General features: G+C 37.7%; 1 protein-coding gene across 2 annotated transcripts; it reads right to left on the bottom strand.

Annotated features, from left to right (window-relative positions):
• Positions 1 to 1,590: 1,590 nt before the first annotated feature.
• On the bottom strand, positions 1,591 to 18,108 carry ABHD13 (abhydrolase domain containing 13). 2 transcript variants are annotated; one of them, XM_027776196.1, is made up of 3 exons: positions 17,664 to 18,108; positions 16,978 to 17,053; positions 1,591 to 6,633 (listed from the first exon to the last, which is right to left on the bottom strand). In XM_027776196.1, the coding sequence occupies exon 3, from the start codon at positions 6,611 to 6,613 to the stop codon at positions 5,600 to 5,602; it is 1,014 nt and encodes a 337-aa protein (XP_027631997.1). In that variant the 5' UTR covers positions 6,614 to 6,633; positions 16,978 to 17,053; positions 17,664 to 18,108; the 3' UTR covers positions 1,591 to 5,599. The 2 variants fall into 2 exon arrangements, with proteins under 2 accessions (XP_027631997.1, XP_014447538.1); XM_014592052.2 differs by lacking the exons at positions 16,978 to 17,053; positions 17,664 to 18,108 and adding an exon at positions 14,848 to 15,940.
• Between the last annotated feature and the right edge of the window lie 1,797 nt (positions 18,109 to 19,905).

The following is a 19,905-nucleotide window of genomic DNA, read 5'->3' as shown; positions in this document are numbered from 1 at the left end:
AGATTTCGGTAGGGACTGCATCAGACTCTCCACTGGGAGGTAACTGTGACCACCCTCACACCACACACAGTCTAGTGGGCCAAACTGAATGCATGGTGCTCCTGAATCTGTAACTCAAGACTGTTTCGTGATAGCCAAGTAACAGTTACCTGTTTCACCAGGTGGCCTGTGATGGCCTGGAGGGGTGGAGGACTTCAACGGCATTCAATTGGTTCTCATTCATTTCAGGTCCATTTTTTGGTAAAATTGCAATGGTTTACTGTCTCACTCACTTGAAGGGCTGCTCTCACAAAAGACCACACACTGGGTGGTTTAAGATCAAGGTGTCAGCAGGTCTCCTGCCTGAGGACCCTACCTGCTGTGTGGAAGGCACTCTTCTCCTCCTATCCTGACCTGGCAGAGAGGACTGTCACTTTTCCTTTTCTAAGGGCACTAACATCATTAGACTCTGCCCTCATAATGTAATTACCTTCCAAAGGCCCCCACTCCTAATACCATCCCACCGGGACTTAGGGTGTCAACGCCTGGCTTTTCAGGGAACACATTCAGCACATGACATCCAGTGACTGTCTCTAGATTCTGCACTCCCCCCTTCTCCTCCCCAAGCTAGTCTGTCCTGTATTTGGAAGAATGATTTTTGTATAGAGAGCCTTGAACTCACTCACGTCTCAATAAATGTTATGAAAAGTAAGTTTGTGGTTGTTAAAAGAAAACAAAAAAGAACACAATAAAGGGGTAAGTAAAGATATTTTACATTTGGGGTTTTGACTTTTCGATTTAGGAATGTTCAATCTGTACTACACCACTTTATATAAAGAACTTGAAAATCTGAAGATTCTGGTAACCATAGTGGGGGGAAGTGCCCTGGCACCAACACCCCATGGCTACTGAAGGACAACTGCATGTGAGAGACCCTACTTCCCATCACATTTACCAGGGAAGGGTGGTACCATTAGAAAAAATACAAATGGGAGAAACAAGTTAAGTTTTTGAAAAGGATTTGTGAAATTGGAAGCCATTATGACTATGAACATTTAAAATCTATTCATCCCTAGACTCATTTAATTGAAGAAATGCATTGAGGACTAGTCAGCCACCAAGAATTCATATATAGAATCTGTTTTTAATATTAGTCTAAATTAAAGGTATGTGAGAGGATAATATTTTTTTTTTTTTTTGGAGAGTTTTTTGCTATAGGGCACGTGCGCTTGCCAGACAGACAGACAGAGAGATAGAAAGCGAGAAATCACTCCCTTGGGGGATGGCCATGCCACAATCCCCTCTCCTCCATTCTCCTCTTGGGATCTTGGGCATGCACGCACACGCGCCTGGCGTGAGTTTTAAGCCACTGGGTCCGGGACTCGAACCGCGGTCGACCACATGGGAGTCCAGCGACATAGCCATTACGCTAACTGCTGGCCCCGGATAATACTCTTGAAGGAAGGAAATTAAACTGATTTTTTGATCCACACCATTACTAGAATAAAATTCATGAATTTCAGTGCAAATTCAGTTATTTGGGGAAACTTTAATATCCTATGATTTAACAAATTTTTTAAAGATTGAATACAAACTATCTTAAGACATTAATCAAATTTTAATGTACCAATTTATTGCATATGTCAGTACAGAAAAATAGAAAGTATATTTTAAAAGAAATTTATTGTAAAAAACCAAAATGTTTGCTTGCCATGGTCAGTCCACAATGTACTATAACATTCAAATCTGAATTATAAAATTTTATTACTGCTTCAAATAAAATATGGAAAATAACAAAAATATGATTTACAGTGTGAAATTATAGAAACTTATTTTATCCTGAATGTACTTGAATATGTTTCAAACAACTTGAATTTCCAGTATATGCTGTACTGACAGAAATTCTGTTATAAATTATGTTCAACACACACTCACCCGTTACATATGTATATATGGCACTTTTTTGATTAAAAAAGTGTCTTTTATACATAGTCCAATTTATAAACTACATTTTTAAGGTACAAAATATAAATGGAGGTATATTTTGCGCCATTTGGCAAAATGTGTTGACTATTAGGACGACTGCATTGATTTTGCCATACAAATGACTATCATATGTCTGATCGGCTGAGATGATATGCACATAGGATAATTAGAACAAAAGTTTTCAATTTTTTACCATATCAATTTAAAAAATAGATGTCTGTGCTGTCGTTTCCAACTGTACCTGAGTGATATGAAAATATGTAAATTTAAACAGACAATCCAAAAGGGTTATTTATGACTAATTTTTCCTTTCACAGCTTCTTTTAGTAATTGTAACTACCAAACATAATAGAAAAAGGGAGTGGGGGAAGACCAGTTGAGGTTTTCAGCATCTCAACCCTGACCTAAAGCAAGTGACCTGTGTGACACCCTTTTATAAATTCACCTTATTTACTCCTAGCCTCAGGAGGGGACTCAATCACAACACGAATTACTTTGAACTGTCTGAGCTTGCGAGCTTATTTAGGTAAAGCTAAATATGGGTACTCTCTTCTTAATTCCACCAAATCTATTCCCACCCAAGCCAAATCTCACAAATATATGAAATACGTAAACATCGAATGGTATGAATTCTCAACAAGTATTACAATACTCTCTAGTGACAAGTTACAGAGCGGTAATCGGTGTTATCAAGTGTCTGTAGCACATCATGCTGAAATAAATCTACACTGCTCTGTATCTGGTATTTTATGGTTATCTATAACAAAATTCAGAACACCATTTAAAAAAAATACCCATTTCACAGCCAAAACGATATCTGCAAAATAAAAACATATGGTAGTTGTAAACATGAAGTGCTCCAGTAACTTTGTTAGAAATGTTTTCTGTTCAAATGTTTTGTTTTGCACTGTTTCCTTTTAACCAATCACATTACATTCTATATTTAAATTTTAAAACTATCAAATTGTCTTTTCTAGTTGCTTCAATTCTATTAGCTTTTTAAAAATATATCACAAATTATTTTATTTCTATTTTGTAGTCTTTTTACGGTCCTCTTTTTTACCAGGTTCCCCCCCCCCCCGGTTTTTTTCCACCCCTCTTTAACAATAATTTGCTTTTAAAAAATCTATTTTTAATTTTATTGTAAATGCACTGTATCTTGCCATAGTTAAAAATCATTCTAAGACTTTCCAATCTGCAGTTTAATAACTGAAGATTCATTTAAAAACTTCTATAGCTGGCTCATGTACAAATGAGCCATAAATTAATACATGAACTGGACAAACTTCTGCTCCCACTGTGAGATGGGTCCAAAATAAAAAAAAAGTGACTCACGAAGAAGCCATGTTTTACTAAGACCACTGCTTTGGCCACAAAATTGGAAGTGTTTTTAAAAATGATGCAATGGCTTCACGGACCCCGGATAATGAGTTTGTTTACCATCCCTTTCCCTATCTCTAAGGACATACTCTGAAATACAAAAGCTAGTGATGGATGATGTGTTACCGCCCTAGACACAGCCTCTACGATTTGCTGCAGAAAAAGGGTCCTCTCACTCTGAGGAGGAAGGTGGGGGTGGTACACAAGTACTCTATGACTTCTGAAGTACTGGCTTAAAAAAAAAAGATGGCTTATAAACATAGAGTATCAAAAATCGAAAAAAGCAGCAAAAAACTGAGTACTGAAGAAGAAACTTTTCTATTTCACCAGTATCATATTTACAACTAAAATTGGTCAATTCCTCCATAGTGTAAAGACAACATTACATAAAAACATAAAGCACTGTGTAAACTTTAAAGAATGAGACAAATGTGAGGTGTGCCATGTACACCCATCTCTAAATATACATTTCTTGTATTAATTTTTTATGCATTACTATTTATGACAGCCATTCTACATAGCAACGATTGAGAAGATGACAAGCAGCCTTTAATTGTGGTGAGCTTATACACACAAAATACACCTGCCATGATATGCAATACCAACTCTTTAAAAAGCAAGACTTTTACAATTTATAATTTATAGAAAAACATTGTTCTTTAGAAATCATACTCGCTATATTTTTTCTAAATACTGGCATAAAGTGAATGATAAGAATGCTATTTGGCAAAAATATTTCTAGCCCTATCTCCATGGAAAGTTTTAAATTAAGGTCAAGGTTATTGACTCATTATTTCTCTGCTCTAGCTGCTTGCTGAAAGCCAATAAATATGGTTAAAATATTCAAAATATTATATGTTAAAGCTGATATAATAATGTACAGAGCTTGATTACATCTAATTTTTGAGGACTGCTTGAAACAATTTGGCACAATGATGCCTCTAGTTGATATTTTTATTAAGGTAAATCCCATGAGTTTCAAAGGGCTTTGTTTTTTAAGTAAGATTTGTCTTACTCTTCTATACGTCTAAATGCTACTTCCCACCTACAGCCATTTAACTGTTAAATGTGATAATAGGTTCTGTGTTTTCTTCCAATCCCATACCCCTATATGTAAAAAATTTAAAAATGAATAAATACATGAAGACTTTCTAAAACTATCTGTCTTTTGGTGCAGGAGTTCTACTTCACAGCAACTGCAACATTAAACCAAGAACAAAAAAATATTAACTTTTCTTTCTGTAACTTATTTTCAAAAAGTCCCATAAAGGAGAGCATGGTTTCTGTGAGGACTGGGACTTAAAACTCAAATGTGGGAATTTTCTGTAAAACAGTATATACAATGACATAATGATAAGACTTCTTAATTTAATTCTTAAATAAGTCCTAATCTTCACTATGACTATTAGTGGTTCAGCTGTAGACTTACAAAATTTACAGAAGCTAAAATTCTCTTTGCCACCAAAATTACAAACGTTAAAAAGTTCAAATATGCACATCAAAGCTGCAGTAAAATTCTATATTTCTATTTCTATGTGCCAGGATCCAAACTGTACCTAACAAAAACATGGTACATTTATACTGGAAAACACAGTCCCATTTATTTGTGAGAAAAAGCTGGATCTCAGCATTCACCAGAGCAAAATTTAATGGCAACCTGCACTTAGGCCTCAATTTCACTTCTTGCCAAAAACAAAATAGAGTTTACATAAAAATAGATATAACCCATGTAACCATATACGTTGGTATATGACCAGTGCTATTTACATTACAAATATTGCATTGCATAATTCAAGGAATAAAATACCATCATGCATTTTAACTTTGAAGGTGAAAAATGCAGTTACAGAACTAAGTTTGCTTACCATGATTGTCCCAATGTGTACTACGTAAGTGACACCCAAAGGTTTCTTGTCTGGATGACTCCTTCCACATCCAGCTATGTGTAACAAGGATTATACCAATTTACCAACAAGAAACTTTTGAACCATCTCTATTATACTGACACATTAAACTAAAGACATGGATATATAACCACACTGAAAGTTTTGATGAAAATGTATGAAATCATCCCCAAAACTATAGTTCTTCAAATGTAAAAAATGATTTGGATCGTCATAAAGGAGCACTGAAGTCCTTTCAAGCGTTAATGTCACTCTGCAGACAATTATGGACATGACACACTTCCAGAGAGGAATATTCTTTATCATTCTGCACAAATTAAAATACAATGTATCTATCAGAGAGGGAAACATCATATAATTGTCACGTTTGAAGAACTTTTGGCCATCTCCTCGGGAGAGTGACTCTTCACGACTTCTCTGATGAACTGCTCCAGTGCAGTGAAATAGCCTTGGCACTGCCACGTGTCATTGTGGGTCCCGTCTGGAAAAATGGCCAATCTCTTAGTCCGTGAAGGGGAGAGCTCGTAAAGTTGCTTCATCATCACTGGTGGAATTAACTGGTCAGAGAGTCCGGAGATGAAAAGAGAAGGCATTCTGCACTGAGAGATTTTCCTGTAGGACAAAAATTTGTTTTTGTAGCACCATAAAGGAAGGTAACGCATTGGGAAGAATGAGAATAAAGTGCTGGCCATATGTGGTATGCTTAAAAATGTGTTCTCCACCATAATGGCTGAAATCCTGTGTGAATTTTCAGAAGCCAAATGAATAGCCACTGCTCCTCCCAAGGAACGGCCAAAAAGAAAAATTTTTGTTTTATCGAGGTCAGGTCTGGTCATCACGTAGTCCAGCACAGCTTCAGAATCTAAGTAGAGTCCCTCCTCACTTGCTTCTCCCTCGCTTTTCCCATACCCTCGATAATCAACAAGCAAAAGATTGACTTTGAGGTTAACCAGCATAAGCAACGCATTTGGCAACCTGTGACCTATGTTGCCTGCATTCCCATGAAAATAAATTATGGTTGGGGAATACGGAGAATTGTCTCCAGTGTATCTTATCAAAATAAGATTTAGACGAACTCCATCTTTGGTTCTGATGAAAATGTTTTCATGCGGAATGCCAGTGGGCATGGGGACATAAAGGCGTGAAGAAGATGGCTGCTCTGGAAAATAAAGCAAGACATCCTGGAACTTGTACAGAATACCTGCTATTGATATGAATATTAACAAAAGTAAGATAATGCCTCCATACAGATGAAAAGTCACTATTAAAGGGAGAAGAGAAATTCGGCAGAGCGCCCAAGACCATGAAGCCAAAGCTAGGAGCCATCTTTCAACAAAGTTCCACAGCATCCAGGACTTTTCCATTGTAGCTCTCTGGAAGTATCCTAGAGAGAGGAAGAGAGAGGACGTCAGTAATTCAACAAATACCTATTCCCGACAAGATGCAGTACATGGACCCACAGCACCAATTACTGTAACTCCTTTTATCCCCTCTGTTCTCACCAACCTCCTTTCAACTGTATCCCTTCATTGCCGTATTTACGAAACACAAATATTCATCAAATTATATTCAGTTTTTAAAAAAATGCTTGCTCACTGCTGGGTAACTTTATTCATGGGTTCTCACAACCTGATAGGAAAAGAAAGTGGATGCTCTAGTCCCATTTTTTTTTTTTATGAGCAACAGGTATTAGGGTACAAATGCATTATCATCACTCCAGCTCTCCAGGTAACAGAGCTGGACAGCAACCGGGCATGATATCAAAATTAAAGTATACCTGATGCTACACTACATATGTCTCGGACACACTATACCAAAGAGGTGGTTCGTAACTTCTAACCTAGCAAGGCCAATCCCAAAGCACTGCCAATTTTTTTTTTATACATATATTACAGAAAAAAATAAGGAAAACTAGAGCAAGAAAAAGTTGGAATAAGAAAGAATAAAAACACATCCCCCTCACCTGGAGGTTTTCAAAGCTAAACTTAATTAAGCAATTTGTCTTTCACATCTAATCAAAAATAAGTTTTAGGGAACCAGCAGGTGGCTTGGTGATTAAGGCCCTGGAACCCCACATGGTCGACCACAATTCAAGTCCTGACTCTGGAGCCTGAAAAATCACACCAGGTGTATGTGACCAAAATCCCAGAAAGAAAACGGAGAGGAGACTGTGGCATGGTCATTCCCCAGGGGGATGATGTCGCACTTTCCCTCTCACTGCCTTTTTCCAGAAAGCACACACACCTGATGGCAAAAACCTAAAAAAAGTAAATAAATTTAAAAAATATTAATAAAAAATGTTTTAGATTGCCAGTGTCATGAGCTATGCACTTTTTCTGTATTAAACTATACCATACCATTTGGTCGACTCAGATTGCCCAGTAACATTGTCCAGACAATTTTTATTGGTAAGACTTGGGGAATGACTGTAAAACCAATGTACTGAGATTTTAAGAAGTACACTGGAAAATATAACGGACATGAATAAAAACAGAAAAAAAGATAATTTTCTTATTATATTAAGGAGTATATCCATGTATCAAAAAGGCAAATAAAAAAGGCATGTTACAAGTTTCTTATGTATTATATTTACCTACTAATGCTCATTAAATTTAAAAAAAACTATTGTTTTATTCACTAACAAAACCACCATAAAGAAATTATTCTTAACTCTAACAAATACTTGTTAATAACTTACGTTTAAACTTTTTAAAAAGAATTATTTTATTTAACTTCATTTATTTATTTATTTGAATGAGAGGGGCAGAGTGGAGGGAGGTAGTGAGAAAGAAAGCCACCAGGTCCAGGATTCGAATCGCAGTTGGCCATGAGGAAGCCCAGTGCCCTTAACCACCATGTCGCCTGCCGGCCCCACTTACTTTTAAAATTTTATTGTATGCCATTAGCTAATATATGTGGCATTTAAGTATATGTCAAATTAAATTTAAACACCAAAACCCAAACAAAAATACTCCAGTATAAAGTCAAGTTAAATTAGATATCAAGACAGTGAGCTGAATGGTTTAATAAATTTGATTTTCACTATTATTTTATTACACTTAAATTTCCATATTTGAATTCTTATTTAAATAATTATTTTTGCATATAAACCAACGGCATAGCACTTCTGCTTTTCCAGATAGCAATATTGCCACCCAGTGGTAGAAAGTTTTAATACAGTGAACACCACATACAATCTAGACAAAAAGCTTGTATAAAAGATAAAATAAAAATCCAAGCTTAATTATTATGTAAGCAATAATACTATAGATGTTTAACCTAGCTAAAAATCAGATTAAAAGTTACAGTATAGCACCTAAGTAATAAACCTATTCTGACTTAACTGTTTTATTATCTACCACTGTTATTTGTCTACAATTTAAATTACACAAGGCTGATTTATATTCTTTCTTTTTAGTAAGTTTCAAAAATATAACTCGTCATTTAAACTTCTCATCTAACTTACTTAATTCAATTTTAAAGTAAAAGTAATATATGAATGATTTGAGTTTGTACCCATAATTTGTACTGGAAAAAACTGGAAACACACTGATAATAATTTTATACATCAAAGAAAATCTTACTTTTTGTGAAATGATTAGGACTAACAAGGTTTGTGATCTGATGTGTATTACAATATAGCAGTATTTGATATATAAGATACTAAAGATATTTCATTAGTGAAAAAAATATCAAAATTCTACTTTTACAGAGAGATTTTTTGCTATAGGGTGTGTGTGCTCGCCAGAGAGACAAAAATCAAGATATCACCCCCCCCCAGGGGAGGATGGCCATGTTGTAATCCCTTCTCCATTTTCCTCTTGGGATTTTGGGCCTGCATGCACACGTGCCTGGCATGAGTTTGAAGCTTCTAGGTCTGGGACTTGAACCACGGTTGGCCATGTGGGAATCCAGTGATGTAACCATTACGCCATCTGCCGGTTCCAAAACTCTACTATTTCTTTAAGAACCAAAACAATAATTTATAACAGAAGAGCAGAGATGTATAATTAAAATACAATTTGGTTGATAGTAAGAAAAACACTATAACATTCCATCGCCTTTAAAGTCTTGTTCTTTCACACACTTGCTAAGTAACTTCATATTTATCGCCTATTTCCAGTCTGAATTCATTTTCAGTAGAATGAGAATCATAAAAATGTTACACATAAGTTGTTCAGCAATATCAAACAAAATTAAAAGTAAAGGGGCCAGCAGGTGGCATGGTGGTTGGGGAAGTGGTTAGGGCACTGGGCTCCCACATGGTTGACCACTGTTTGAGTCCTGGACCTGGTGGCTTGCTTTCTCACTTTCTCTCTCTAGCTCTCTGGTGAACACGTGTGCCCTATAGCAAATTTTAAATTAATAATAAATAAAATTTTAAAATACTTCTTTAAGGGGCTGGCAAGTGGCGTGGTGGTTAAGGGCGCCCGAATCCCACATGGTTGACCACTGTTTGAGTCCTGGACCTGGTGGCTTGCTTTCTCACTTTCTCCCTCTCTGTCCCTCTCTGCTCAAATTAAAATAAATAAATAAAGTTAAATAAAATAATTCTTTAAAAAAATACTTCTTTAAAAAAAACCTAAAAGCATGCATACATATAATAGATATGTTAACTTTTATTTGCTCCTGTGACTAGTATTTCTGCCTACTATTACCTTCGTAAGTGTGTTCTGTTTAAATTACTATCAAAACCAGAATTTGCCAAATACCTGTAATAAAAGTCACGAAGTTTGATGAGGGTGTAGTTTTCAAGACAAAGTTCTTATTAAAGCAACTATTACAGCATTAGATACAAATACATGGATAAAGCATATTTTCAAATCCAATCTTATATTTACATCTGTGTAGGATAAATTTATATGGTTAAAGTTTTTAACTTACTAGGGCCAGCCGGTGGCATAGTAGTTAAAGCACTGAATTCCCACATGGTTGACCGCTGTTTGAGTTCTGGATCCAACAGGTTGAAATGCACGCTGGGTGTGTGTGCGTGCGTGTCCAAAGTCCTGAGAAGAGCATGGAGGAGAAATTGTGGCATGGCCATCCCCCGGGGGAAGATGTGATTTCCTGCTTTCTGTCTGTCTCTCTGGCAAGGGCACACATGCTACAGCAAAAATTTCTCTCTCTCAAAAAAAATTAACTTACTGAACTTTGAAATGCTCTTTTTTTGGAGTATCCTCTTCAATTTCTAATTTCAGCAATGAGTATTGAATTTAAGTTTGCAAGGTCAAGAACTGTGTTTCTCTTTTTCAGTACTGTATCCCTAGTGGCTAATGCAACACTTCTTATATACTCAAGACTAAAATGTGTTTTCAGTGGAAAACTCAGTAATATTTCTGAATTACTTTATTCTAGGAAAACATCCGAGTATCAGTGCAATGGGCATATACATGTAAGACCAAAAAACCTCGTATTTGTTTGGGTTTACTATTGATTAAGAATAAGGAATAAACTAGCAGTTTTCCATGAAACAGTCATGAAAAGTCACTTTAATTAAGGAACTTTGTGCTGAACAAATGTCTTCTTTTTTTTAATGTTGCCAGAAGGCACATGTCCTCACCAGAGCTAACAGAGACACAAACAGGGGAGAGGGAGAAGGAGAGGGTGGCCTCATGAACGCATTCCCGTAGGGAATGTAACACTGCAATCTCTTCCCATTTCTCCTTTCATCAGGGTTCTGGACAAACAGGCACACACATATGTCCAGTGTGTTTCTCAAGCTACCAGGTACGAGACTCAAAACCAAGGGTTTGGCCATAAGGGATCCAGCTGCTTTAACCACTAGGCCACAGAGCTGGCCCACCAAATATAATCTTACAATACTTACAATAGACTGTTGCATTATGAAAGTCAGAATATAAGTCAATTTGTTTTGAATAATAAATGGAAATAAATTTTAAGAACAGGTAAATAAAACCTGCTCTGGGGTGTGTGTGTGTTCTCTTTTTTTAAAATTTCATGTTTATACATTCAATCACATTATACATTCAATCACATTATAATCAACATGTGTACATTTCTCCCTAGTCCAGTTGATAATATTTTAAGTTATCTTCAACAGATAATACCACATTTCTTTGTCCCATTAATGCTTTGCTATTTTTCTTCTCTTTATTATGTTCCAATGCATCGGTAGTTTAGAATGAGACTTCTGCTCACAGACTGCCTTATCTGTTTGTTTATTTATTATTTTAATTTTCGTTATAGGGTGCATGTGCTTACTGGATAGACACAGAGGGGGAAAGCCTCACGACAGTCCCTTCTCCTCCATCTTCCTGTCAGGATTTTGGGCATTCACACAAACAACACACCTGATGTGTTTTTGACGTGTTTTTCAAGCCGCTGGGTCTGGAACTTGAACCATGCAGTTGGCCATGTGGGATCCAGCTGCCTTAACCTCTGCACCACCTGCTGGCCCCAGAGTACCTCGTATTTACCTAACTCAATTTGCCAGTAATCTCTGCTCCCTAGTCTGTAACATATCTCCACCTCAAAGCTGCTCTTAAGGAAGTGGGACAAGCAAACTTCCAATAAGGAAGGAACAGTGATTCACTAAATTTGCTAAAATATCAACAAAACACCATTATTATGACCTTAACCTGCTGAGATGTAAAAACAACTCCATACAGACCTAGATGTTATGATGGTCAGTAACAATGATCTCTGATGGTAATAAAGTGACTGTGTGGACCAGAATTATGGAAGGTTGCTATTTTGCCAATAAATGAACATGAATGTGTCGTTAACAAATCCTGTCTCCTTCTCCATATAATATAAAATGACCCTTATTTAACCTTCCAGCACTGTTTCCCTGGAAACCAGATAAAGGTGAGATATCAGCTGTGTTTCTAAGCAACAGTTTGTGGTTTAAAAAAAAAAAAAAGTGGGACTCCTATTGGTGAGCTCCCTATGAATCAAGAAGACAGGGAGCAGGTCTTCCTATGTCCAGTGGGAAGCATAAATGGGGGCCACTGAGTGGGAGGTGACTTATCAGGGATCTTTCGGAGTCTGGATGGTATACCCAAAGTGCTATTTGCTATAAGACACTGCTTCCTGTAGAACATGAAGCAGTTAAGCCGAGGTGGCACTGTCTCCCACGTGGAAGTCATCTTTTCGCTGGACCTGAATGATCATCTAGGAGCAACATACCTGACACTGAAATGCTGGGTTTTCTATCCCACTTCTTTCAACAAAGCAGAGCGAGATTGGTGCCCTATACAGCCTACTGGGTCTTGTGAGCATGAATGTCCAGCTAACCCCAAGATCACTGCTGCTGGTTATGCAGAATGAGCAGGACAACTAGCTGTTTTTTAGTGTCCTATATGGCAAAGCAATTAGGGAATGCATTATCAGAAGAGATGGATTATTTTTTGGGTTCTTTTGCATGTTGAAAGGCATCTGTCAAAAAATACTAGCATCTCAGCATCAACCAAGGGAAATGAACAGTTTAATACATTCCAAGCTAAATCAACGTTTATAGCAATTACAGGGTTGCTTAGCTGGGAAGACCAGTAGATCTGTTCCATGTAGAGCACAGAGACAGTCATCCAATAACTCTCATCTTTTAATCTTCTATATCATTCATCTATTTCTAACCTTGTGTCTATATCTTAAACGAACACCGTATTCCCATTTCCTAATTTTGCTTTTGGTATCTTACCAAACCTGATCTCACATGTCTAAAACCCTTCAATCTGTGGCTTTAACTGCCTCTAGTAACTACTTAACTATTTACTATCTGAAAATCTGATGAGCAAGCTCTCATACGATCTCTCATAAAAATTCAAACTCATTTGCTAATAAATGCAAAGGATCTTCTTCAATCCACATGGCACCAACCAACCTCCAAGGCAGCAGTGGCTACTGACTCTCCCTCTAGCTTCCAGTTTACTCAAGTCTCTCTTCCTTTCTGACCTACCTCTCATAATGCAGGCATGTTCCCTGGTCTCGCTCATTCTCCTTCAGATTTCTAAAAAGGTTTCCAAAGTGATTTCATTCCTATTCATGACACCACCTGCCACACGTAGGTATAAACCATGCCCAATCTGTATCTATTCTTCATCTACAACTTGGCTTATCTGTTCCCCCAAGTACCTGATGCGTCATTGACATTTCAAGTTTATCCAAAAGTAAGCCTCATCCTCTCCCCCATCCAATGTTTGCAGGTTTTACATTAATTATGAACAAAACCCATGAATAAATACATTTTTTTAAAGCATAAGCTTGATTCTGAGGCTCAATACATAATATTCAACTAAAATTTAGCTATGTTACAATACCAAAAATATTCGCTAATCATGTATTTCAGTATAAAAAATAGGCCAATATATACATTTGGCATTTAAATTTTAAAAAAATCAGCAATCTTTAAAATAATTTTCTGCTTTCTTTCTAAATAAGGGGGTTTGAGGAATTATATTAGTATCAGTAAGCACTTCTCAAGAAATAATCTACTGAAAGCATGATTAATCTTTACTATAATGTTTGAGCTAGAGGAATCAGATATAATGATGAGTGCTTTCCTTTTAAAGGAATGCCTTTGAGGGATTAGTGTGACATGTTGATATGCAACATAAAGAACTCTGATCCTATGATGAACTTACAGGTAAAACGGGGAATCTTCTTGACAACTGTATGGTTACAGTTCACTTGTTATCATTACCTCTAATGCTCTATATACTTTCTGTCTTGACGTGGAAGTTCTTCATAGGCACACAGTAACTGGTGTAAGACTAAGAATGAAAAGAGCACTGGGAAGCTCAGACCGCGACGGCAATCACAGGGGAGCCAAGTGGTGATGACCACATGTGCCTGGGCTCCACCCATCATCTCAGCATTTAGAGGGTCAGAATTGTTCCATTCTTAAGGAAAAGCATTTAAATAGCTGTTCTAAAAACTGATGCTTTAAAAAAGAGGTCACACTGAGGTAATGCCCATTCCTAATGCAGGAGCCCTTAGAATACTGCTGTAGGCCCTAGGGAGCTGTCGAACCCAGTCTGGACCACTGAAACAGCCCCCTCATTGGTTTCCAGCCTCTTCCCCAGAGAGGTGGCCGTCATATTCTAATACATCCTACTAAGCCACGTAAACATTAAAGAGTATGTCCCAAATACATGTAGACATCTGCTATGTGAATCACAGATACAGCAGGCTATTTGAAAATGATAAACGTGCTACACTCCTTGTGCTCAATCAAGTACTCAGGAGGCACTGAGGAGACAGATGTGGGCATGCGTAACAGTGCACGTGGAACCGAAGTTCACTGATTACAGAGAAAACAAAAAAAATCGAAGAAGGAGCCCAACTGTTCCTAACTGCAGCAAAAGCAATACAGTTTAGTTATCTCTGGATGTCATGAAGCTTAATTTACTTACAGAAAACAACCAGAAACTTATACAACAATTTTAAAAACTGGACAAAGTATAACCCCAGGGTTAAGAATCTCACTGATTTTCCATCAAACAGATGTCTGTGCCACTTATTTTTATTCATCTAGCACAATAACTCAGAGGAACTTGAAGTTTCAGCATATTCTAAATAAATACTTGGCAAGGAGGGTGTAGAGAAAATTAGAGCAGTCAGACTAGAGCAATCTTACGTTTCCTATGAACTGAGGTCTTCACATGCCAGTGGTTCTTGAAAAGTGATCACAGGCTCCTGTGGGTCCTCAAGAGCCCTTCGGGGCATCGGCGAGATCGAAGCTCTGTTAGCACCAACACTAGGACATTATTTACCTTTTCACTGTCGGACATTGGCAGCGGCGCTACGTAAACAATGATGGGCAGAATCAAGGCAGTGGCACCCATAAGAAGGAGACACTGCATTCTTTATCACCAGGAACTCAGACTTAAGAGAAAGGTGCCAGTTTTACCTGAAAATGTCACTGAAGATGCAGTAAAAATTATTAATTATATCTCAAAAGATGAACACACATTTTAACGAGTGTGACAGATGGGTGAAAAACTGGAAGTACACATAAAGCACTTGTGCTGTGTCTTAAAATACATTTTAATTATAAGCTGATTGAGCTGTTTTGTTCGAGTGACATTATATTCAAAAAGAAAACTGACAAACTAAGGTTATTCAGACCTAGGTGTTTGGCAGACATTTTCTGAGAAATGAATAAAGGTTCCAATAGCTCCCCAACACTTGAGACTTTTTCTTTTGGTGTAGAGGTGCTGATATTAAAGATTATTTTTCATAGTCTATTAAATGCATCATTTGGAAGAATCTGCAGAACTCGGTAAACCAATATAGTCCAATAGAGCCCAATATAGACAAATGAGTAAATGTCACCAAATCAATCAGACAAGAGTGAACCATTCATTCAAATTACAAAATAAACCAACAGATCTTAATGTAGCAGAGAGAAGACCCTCCCTGCTCCAGGTTTCTGGTGCACCAAGTATCCTGCCTTTAAGAAATGTCCTCTACCTGCTGGGTGCGGAGTAGTGCCAGGTATATCCACAATTTGCAGAGAACTATTAAAATACTCCTGTTTACTATTACAGATTGGAGTGAGCCTGATTTTCTTCACATTTCACCTAAAAGAACCTGAATGCAAAAATCTATGAAAATCTACCGATTTTCTATTAAGTAGACATTAATAATAGTTTCAAAATGAAAAACAATGCCATACTATTTTTGAACTGCTGTTGTTTCCCATAAAATGCTATTTATGTTAATGTGTAACAGATTTATTATTTTAAATGAATTATTTTATAAGTTTCCAGTATTAATTTCTAACACAATATATATCTCTATAATATTTATAAACAAAAACTTTTGGCGAATGACAGTAATCTTTTAAAATGTAAAGGGGACCTGAGACCAAAATGTTTGGGATCCAGTATTCTATAATGTCTTACTATATAATATTTTTGCCTTTTCCTGCAGATTTGCCTTCTTCATATTAAGGATGACATACTACATTTATTCAAATCCTTTGTGTAATATATATATGTGTGTGTGTGTGTGTGTGTGTGTGTGTGTGTGTATATGTATATGTATGTATGTATATATATATATATATAAAATATATATTTAAGGTTCTCTACCCAGTAATATTCTATCCAAAATTTAAAAATAACACCTACTTAGGTATATCAAGAATTGAAGCCTAAACTATAGAAGTGAATGCATTTCAATTATTATTGTCCTAATAACTGAGAGAATAAACTGGACAAATCTATGATTTTTATCACTGATAAAGTTACATCTTAATGAAAATTATAACTGCCCCACCCACATATAAAATTGTAATTATTTTTAATTGCAAGAGTATACTGTAGTGTATGTGTACTGAACACTGTGTTGCAGTGCACATTTACTGATTCTGTCAACAGCAAAAGGTCTTTGAAAACTACAAAATACATTTTATTTGCACACTGATTAAATAGGAATTCCTCAAGAACAATTCAGTTAAAAGCTAAACAATTAAAAATACAATTTAAAAAGTTCTAAATCATGGATATATTTTCTTAAAGGTCTGCAAGTCCATCTTTAATTAGGAATTTGGGGAACAGTTTGTTTAAAAATTGCTCACACATTAAAGCAACATGCCTACAGATGACAGAGCAATGTGCAGGTTCAAGAGAAGACTGTCAGAGCTGAAAGCGAGGTCATGTGTCATGGCTGAGATCACATCACACAGGAGAAAGGACCCCAGGGTGCTCGCTAACTACTACAGGGGATTCCCACTTTCAATCGCAAATCAAATTCTATAGACCTGAAATTCAGCACTCTTACAGCAATACAGCTCCTTTTCTGCTAAGCACTGGGAAGAAACCAGGCCAGCTGCACAGCTAAAATGGAAACACAAATAGCGGCTATCAACGTGTTGAAGACACCACAGAATGAATTCTCTATTTCCCTAATGGTTACCCACATGCCATCAATAATGAAAAAGCGTGTATTAACAGTCCTATGGGACAAATGAACACAAACTGCCAATGGAGACACTGGACAGTAATAACAGTTCAGAGAGCATTTTAAACTGAATTTTAATCTGAACAGGCAGATACTTCAAAAATTACAACAGGCAGCAAGTTAATTGCATTTCTGTGTTTTTTTTTTTTTTTTGGTTCATGAAGCCTCAAAGATTTGGCAAATATAATTAACTTTGACAGAGCTTAGATGACAGATTTTTGTCACTAAGGAAGCCAATTACAATTTGTCCTGAAATTATAAATATCTGTAATAGTTAAAAAAAGGGGGGGGGCACTCACAAGGCTAAACATGCAAATAATGACATTAGAATTTAGAATGTTAAGGAAACTCAGAAAGTTTCCAATTTATGAGTACATAATGTCCTAAAACTACCTATAAACAAGACGGATGGAACCGAGAATTTACTGTCTTACATGAAACCAATGTTACAGGAGTAGCTAGATTTTCAGGTGAACCTGTAAATACCTGTGGTTCACATCCTGGAGATACTCTTATCTTTGGAAGGCGTTGCAGCAGCCTTAGCTTTGAAGACCTATGTGAAGCAAAAGCATGTAACATAAAATGTAAAAGTGTAATAATTACAAAGTCTATCATTAGAGGGTAAAAATTACAACAACTAGGCCCTGGCTTGGTGGTTAAGTGCTGTGGAAAGAAAACTGGATCCTACTTGGTGCCCTGCTGTTCTTGAAAAACACACGGGGGTGGGGTACAAGTGGCATGGTGCTTAAGGCGCTAGCCTCCCATACTGGACCTTGACAATCACACTGGGTGTGATTTTCAGTTTTCGGTTTGCGCATGCCTGCTCAAAACCCCAGGAGAATGAAGGAGCAGGGATTTTGATATGGCTGTCCCCCTAGGAGTGGTTTCTCAATCTCCCTCTCACTCTCTGGCAAGCGTAACTGCCTTACTACAAAAATAAATTTTTAAATTGAAAAATAGAGAAAGAGAAATGAAAAAAATATATACGGGTAGGTGAATACATGCTGAAAATCTTGAGATGATAAACGGGGGAAATCGACAAACGGATGGTGGAGTATGACCATGCCTCACTGTGAGGTGCTTTTTCCCTGGCAAGTGAATGTGTCCTCTGATGATTTTTTTTTTAATGTTTTCAATACCTTCAATCACATTATTTAACTTAGAAAGTGAACATTTCGGTATGTGAATGTTTCTCCCCAATCTAAATGATCAAAGTATCTTCAACAGATAACCCCACTATCTCCCTGTCCTGTCAATGCTCTGTCTCTGATGAATTTTAAAAAAAAGATTTACAACTAAAGCCTTTTTTAGATGTATTATTCAAAAGAAAAGGTATTTAAGGGCCTCCCACTTTCTGGAGACAAGATCTGAGTAAAAATTAAACGACTCCTAAACTAATGAAAACAGAGAAACAGAATTAGATTCCCCTGAGATAATGACAATGAGGGGGGGATCACAGGTCCAACAGTTTCCTGCACCTGGCAGAAGTCGCATTGCTGGTCCAGAATAACCTGGGTAATAAACCCTCATATTCCGATGACAAGAAGCCTTCAGTGTGCCTGTGTGCCAAGAGCTACCTGTAGGTACAGGCATTTGGAAGCTGGCTGGCTTCCCTACTTCCAAATTAACTACAATGGGAGGCAGTGAGGGCTGTGGGAAGGAGACAGTGTTTTGGGGGTGTGATCTGCTAATAGCTAGGTAGCTTTTGCCAACTCACTAAGCCTCTCTAAATATACATTTCCTCATATATAAAAGGAGGATGAAACATTAACTGGAACAGTGCTGGGATCAAACGCAAAAATGTCTTAATAAATGCAGCTACTTTTGAGACAGAACTTTACCACCTACTAGGGCAGAGTGGGCAGAAGAAACACGACTCGGAGTCCTGCTAGACGGCCATTAAATAGTGGCTGGGACTCACTAGCGTGTTTGCACCCAGGAAACCATTATGGCAAGGCCTTATTTTCTGTCCAAACCAATCTGAGGTGGATGATGTCCCAGGACGCTTTCCTTAGGCTCTACTCCTGCTGCACACCATCCCAGTCTGCAGGCCCTTACTCTTAGCGCTGGCTCACCTGCTTACACAGGCTTTGCCCAATTCTCACCTTCCAGCACGTCACACGGGCTGGAGCAGAGGCCTCTACCAACAACTACCGGGTGAGCAGGTGATGTCTCGGGGAGGCTAACTAGGAGAACACACAGCCGGGCAATCACAAATCCCCAGAGAGGAATACAGTTTGATTTTGGAGTCAACGACATGTCATGAGTCTAAACCATGCACACAAACGAGCTTTAAGCCATGCCAAAAGCAGCCTGGAAAGGATCAACGCAAGTCAGACGCGCACACTGGCGGCCACTATACTCCTCTCTATCTACTCGGCTACTATTGCACAGCAGCCAGAAGAAAAAGACCTGTTAAAAGGCAGACTCGTTTCCAGTTAAACCCTGGGCAATGACCCCGGGCACGCATTTTACATAAAACAACGTGGACGAAGATCTACAGCCAGGCTGACTTGAGGTGTGCACGGTGCAGTCTCGAGGAGTCTGACACGTCCCGAAACTTCCCGCCTCGGCGTTCGCGGGTCCCACCTAGGAGTTGGGGCTTCTTCTCCACTTTGCGTCTGTGGGAGGGTGGGGGTGCTGAGCCAGGCTCAGAGCAGGTCAGTGCGCACAGCCGGGAACGCAGCGACGTTCTAGGTTCCAACCACCAGGAACGCCGAGCCCGGCC

Source organism: Tupaia chinensis, unplaced genomic scaffold (assembly GCF_000334495.1).
Source record: "Tupaia chinensis unplaced genomic scaffold, TupChi_1.0 Scaffold000644_1, whole genome shotgun sequence".
NCBI classification, from domain to species: domain Eukaryota; kingdom Metazoa; phylum Chordata; class Mammalia; order Scandentia; family Tupaiidae; genus Tupaia; species Tupaia belangeri.
Note: the sequence above shows the minus strand (reverse complement) of the source record. Positions and strands in the feature narration are given on the sequence as shown.

Bases quoted from the DNA above. Each gene is read 5' to 3' on its own strand.
- ABHD13 (XM_027776196.1), bottom strand. From the start codon at position 6,613: ATGGAAAAGTCCTGGATGCTGTGGAACTTTGTTGAAAGATGGCTCCTA.